The sequence below is a fragment of the Acyrthosiphon pisum genome, chromosome A2 (assembly GCF_005508785.2).
Source record: "Acyrthosiphon pisum isolate AL4f chromosome A2, pea_aphid_22Mar2018_4r6ur, whole genome shotgun sequence".
Classification (NCBI taxonomy): domain Eukaryota; kingdom Metazoa; phylum Arthropoda; class Insecta; order Hemiptera; family Aphididae; genus Acyrthosiphon; species Acyrthosiphon pisum.
The window spans coordinates 12,835,814-12,841,538 of NC_042495.1; the positions used below are offsets into that span (position 1 = coordinate 12,835,814).

The 5,725-nt window shown below is 29.6% G+C and overlaps 2 protein-coding genes across 2 annotated transcripts in view; one reads left to right on the forward strand and one right to left on the reverse strand.

The window, feature by feature from the left end:
* The window catches only part of LOC100161116 (inhibitor of growth protein 4-like), a gene marked incomplete in the record, with an annotated part of 38,476 nt that extends 38,036 nt beyond the window's left edge, over positions 1-440 (forward strand). Inside the window, 1 exon segment of the mRNA NM_001246071.2 lies at positions 147-440. Coding sequence (NP_001233000.1) covers positions 147-248 — 102 coding nt within the window.
* Positions 253-1,996, reverse strand: LOC100574538 (beta-1,3-galactosyltransferase 6). The gene is made up of 2 exons (XM_003245452.4): positions 1,011-1,996; positions 253-842 (listed from the first exon to the last, which is right to left on the reverse strand). The coding sequence occupies exons 1-2, from the start codon at positions 1,634-1,636 to the stop codon at positions 557-559; spliced, it is 912 nt and encodes a 303-aa protein (XP_003245500.1). The 5' UTR covers positions 1,637-1,996; the 3' UTR covers positions 253-556.
* Positions 1,997-5,725: the final 3,729 nt, after the last annotated feature.

Consider the following 5,725-nt stretch of genomic DNA (forward strand, 5'->3'; position numbering starts at 1 on the left):
TAATAATTTTTACTTTTATTTTATTATTATTTATATTATTGTAACCATTAAAAAATCAATAACATTCCATTTTTATTGTAAATATTGTTTCAGTGTTTTGTTTTTGCGAAGTTTAATTTTTTAATTGTGTACTTTTATCATTTCAGTGTCCTATTGAATGGTTCCACTTTGCATGTGTCAAATTAACCACCAAGCCCAAAGGAAAATGGTTCTGCCCAAAATGTATTACAGACAGGAAGAAAAAATAACATATTTTTAAAATGAAATAAGTTTTTTTATTTTATAAATACATAGTACATATAATATGTATTTATGTATGTATGAATAGTGGATAAATACAGTGCATACGTTTCTTACGGTGATAAGAACAAACAATTTTAATTATTGTCATTGAGAATTGCATACAAATTTGGGAATAAAATAAAATGTTCTATTTTAAATTTGTTTTGTCAATTTGTAAATAAATATATTTCTTATACAAAACTGAAAACAAAATTCCTATTTAAAATTAATTAAATTAATAATTACAATAGTCTTATTAAGTTAGAAAATATATTTATGGAAATAAAGATAAGTTTCTCACACAACATTTAGATGGCATAACTGACCAGTCGTACTCGTAGGAAGCTATATGTTTAAACTCCTTATCACATATTTTTCCAGTCTGAATATTGTGTGACCAGTGCAGTCTCATCATTTCAGGACTACGTTTATGTGTTACTAAATAATCATTTCGGCATCCACGACTATACCATTCTGTGTCAAATCGCCGGTCATGTTTTCTTGTTATATTTAATGGACCTAACCAAGCGCCAACAGAAATATCTTCACTAGCAAACATACTGAAAATAAAAATAAGCAACAAGAACAGAAATTGTTAAACAAAATTTCTAATAAGACAGTTATAGTTGGTTAGATATAACCTAATGATTTTATTAAACTTAATAAAAATATTTTCTTATTTTCTTAATATAATTTATATTTTATTGTACTAAATATGATCGACATACCTTAGGTAATCTTGATTCTTCACTAAATAGATGATAAGATCTTTGGATAAAACATAGCCACCTCCCAATGCATACGGTAAATATCTATCACATAATATCCATTCAGTTTCTTTAAATTTACCTCTTTTTTTAATGTGTGCATTACCATCAAAATAACCCCAATAGAACCTTTTTTTGGGCATATGTTCCAGTTCATTGACAATTAATGGCATATTTACAAAAGAGTCATCATCACATTTTAATAAATAGTCAAAGTTAATATCACGTACACTGGAGAATGATGCTATTACTTTACGAGTGAGTAATCTGTACCCCTCTTCTTCATCTACCTCCAACATGTCATTGTGTACCAGGTTTTCTGCATTTAAAGATTTGTCTTTTGATACAACAAAAAGTATTTTAACATCTTCTTTTGGTTGAGCCCATGTTTCACGTATGGCATCTCGACGATTTCGATTTTTTACCGCTGATATGACAAGCACAAGCAACTTAAGTCTAAGTCCGTTTGGTGAAGTGTTTGGTTTAAATGTTACTGTGTGCAAAATGAACATCGTCAATGTGCATCCTAATATGAATGAAAAACTCGCCAAAAAATAGTATGTAAGATATTTTCTATGCAGTAACATTTGTTAATAATGTAGATAACAAAAACTTAAAGTAGCAAAAATTGTTCATATATAAAACTATATTTTAAGTTGAAAAAGTAAATATTCTATAACTAAACTCTATAATGTAATTTGTAGTTCAAATTACCAAGTACTAATGTAAAATAATAATACAAATAAAAAATTATGTGTTTCATAACAGTAAAGTATTTGCTATTAAAAGTAAAGGAACAAAAATAATTAATAATATATTATGTACGAAGTGTGTGTGAATTGACTAATTGAGACACTGAGTACTTTAGTACTGATGATGGCTTATTTATCTATTGCTTAACTGTTGACTGTTGTTCTACTGACCAAAGATATGTGTCGGCAAATTATATTATTTATCACTACCTATATTATGTGATAAGAAACTTTTTTTCATTTTTGTCTGAAGACACAGTCGACAGTAAGACACTTTTTCTAGTAGAAACTAGAAACTAGAAACAATACTCCTAATTCCTTAAAGGGAAGCTTCTGGTAACAAATTGGATCTAGTTAGTGCCTTAGTGGATCAAAAATGGAAATTTCTTAGTCTTTTTTAAAATAATTGGGAAAAACAAAAATAAAATTATAATGACTGATGGATGTGTTATACCCACGGTTTAAGATATACCGTGGTTATACCCATAGATATATACAAATATATGTCTTTATCTATGTTTATACCTATTTAAATTCAATGATAAACCCTTGTCGATTGCATACAAAATGATATTCCGAGGGGAGACGTCATCCTTGCAATTAGCATACTCGTTGAATAATCAAATTTAATAATTAAAAAAAAAATTAATAAAAATCGAAAGACTTGCTTAAAGAAACTTATAAGGAACATTGCATTATATTTTCAAGTTTTTTACTAAGTAAAAGTGTTTTTATCGACAATAAGTTAGAAAAAATATTTAGGCTACAAATAACTCAAAAAAGTAAAACATTTCAAAAATATCACCATTATACCAAATATGGAAAATTAATATAATATAGATATTTTGTGAAAACTGAAAATCTACCGTTATTAGTTTTAGTTACACCAAAAAAATATTATTTTTTTTTTATCAAAAGAATTCACAATCCGTATATACTATATTATTATAGTGTATTCATTTTTTACAATACGCAAATTGTATATTTACAAAATAAAATTAAAATAAGAGTAACGTGTAGAGGTAGAGACCAAACACACTGGTAAAGGTCGCCACACGGCGCACACTGCAGGCGGTGACGGTAAAATTATTTTGTCTTGGTGGGCGGTGGCGGCGGTTAAATTGTCTGGCTTCATTTTGTCGTAACCGCTTCCGCCACCGCTATCGCTATCGATGCAGTAGTGCAGACGTGCAGTGTGTGTGGACGTTAAGAGGACGCTACCATAGATATTAAAGAATTTAATATCTATCTTTAATATCTATGGACGCTACACCCGCATACGTTGTCTCCGTCTTACAAAGGTACGACATGGCAAAAACTGTTTTGCGCGGGACAACTTTTCTAGCACCATATTTGTTATAGAGCTACCAAATTTTTACAACACGTAAAGAAGAAATTTATCTGTGCAACAGCGTGCTCTTTTTTTTTAATAGCACTATCCAATAATTTTTTATAAGCAAATAAAAAAAACAAAATGTTTAGAACCAAATAACTTTTATTGTATTTATGTTATCTAAAATATGGGCACGCTGTTGCATAGATCATTTTCCACTCTATATGTTCAGAAATTTTGGAGTCACTACTACAAACACAGAAAGATAAAAGTTGTCCCGCGCAAAACAGTTTTTGGTATGTTGTACATATGTAAGACGGAGACAACACATGCGAGTGTAACGTCCTCTTAATACCTTATTTACTAATTTAGTAGGTCTCTACACCATTTACGCTACAATCTGCGTGGTGGGTTTTTTGGAGGGTAACGGTGAACATGTGGGATATTAGAATATTTGTATGCGTTCTTTAATTTTGGTGGAAGCGTTTGTACATTAGTTTGGTTAGATTGGTGGTAGTAAAAATTACTACTTTTTTTTTTTTACAGGACGCTTTCTAAAACTACTAGGAATTTTCAATGTTGACCTCTCGAATGTACCAGCTAGATCACTTTTCGCTATCAGAAAATATACTGATGTCGAAAATCGGAGCATTTTTACCACCACAATTGTCGATGACAGACAGAAAAAAAACTCCGTTGAGAATCTAAAAAAGGAGGGTAAGTGGATGTTGCTCTGCTGTACAGTAGATTATAAGTGGGTCACTGTATAATGGATGGTATTAAATTTGAATTCATTGTATAAGAAAAACGATTCTGAGCGGAGACGGTATGTCAGTCTATAGGTATAAGACATATTATATACTTATCTATGGTATAAAAAAAAATTGACCTATAATAGGTACCTATAATAAATTCCAAATTCATCATATCATAATATTGATTAGATACTTAATATAACGCGTTATACACGAACAACAAACCGTGATTATATCATAGATATATAATAGTATACTTTAGAAGTTTCATGTACCCAAGAATAATATTATACAATCGCAACAAAATAACTAAAATAGTTATTCTAGGTATTTTAATATGTAATTTCGTCCAAATTTGAACTTAAAATGTGTATAAAAATAAACTGTGCCTACTGCCTATGTGCTTTTAGATTTTTTGGTAACAGAATAAACTACTTACGTGGAATCTTGTTTTTAATTTTCAATCCTTAGCTATAAAAGTTGAAAATTTTATAAATTTTTTACTACAAAATAGTTGATAAATTTTGTCAAAATTCGAACTTTAAATTCTTATAAAATGTAAGAATATATGTGGGTCTATGTATTTTTAATTTAGTCCACATCAGCAGAAAACAAATTTCCATTGTAATCTGCACCACAAATTTCAAAAACATGCCGGTTATTTAATTGACTTGTACTTATAATATATTTATACTAGCTGAACCCGTGCACTTCGTTGCCCATTAAGTGTACCAACTATATGTGACTCAAAATTTGTTCATTCGTTATTTAATATTTGGTGTATGGTTTCAAAATTAATCTTAACTTTTCCGTTGCCTGGAATAAAAATTCTGGTTCGCAGCAGTACATTATCAGGTAGGCATAAGGCAATCTATCTGCGGTAGATCGCGGACCCCGTGCTGTTTGTACGTGGGTGTATGATTTAACTCTAAAGTATCAAAGTTATACCAAGTTTGTCATATTCCACCCAGGGGCGTCATTTCAGTTTTTTTTCTGGGTGTGCAAACTTTTAGGCAGGCCAATTTTGACATTTCACCAGGCCATTAAAAAAAATATATATTTATATATATATAAATGTAGGAAACCTATGCAAACCTATGTAAATATTCTTTCCTTCCCTTTTATAGTTTTATAATTCTAATTAAAACTCATAACGACTAATGCAACTTTTAAATAGCTAGCAATTCAAAGAATTAAAAGCTTATAATCAGTTAAAGCAACCAGCTAATGTCATTACTGTACATATACAAAAACTTAAAATATATATATTTTATATTACCTATATATGAAAACATGTATAAGTTAATTATGACGACGCATTGGAGTATTAATGGCAGGCCAATTGTTAACATTTTTTAAGTAAGTGGTGCCATTGCACACCCTGCAATGATGCCCCTGATTCCACCTATGGTGGATTAATATAATCAATTAATACAAAATCCTAACCTAACATAACTACTAATATCAGATGAATAGAAAAAAACCAAATTTAACCATTCCTAAATTAGTCTGTCTTCTTACCAGAGGTTTAATCTACACACAAACATTACCGTTTCCGGGTTTAAGTATGAAAAATGTCCATAGCCCAACGTTAACCGGACGGCCGCAGACCAAGACGGACGACTAATTTTAATAGGTATATAATAAAAAATTCACTAAAATTATTAAAAATAGATAAATCGCCCTCTGAAGTAGTAATTAAATTTACTGTAACATTATGAATATTAGGAATAGATAAATAAACATCAAAATGACCATTATTAATATTTCCAGTTAGATGCAATCTTTTTACTGGGAATGTATCAACAACAAATTTAGCATAAATATTATTATATA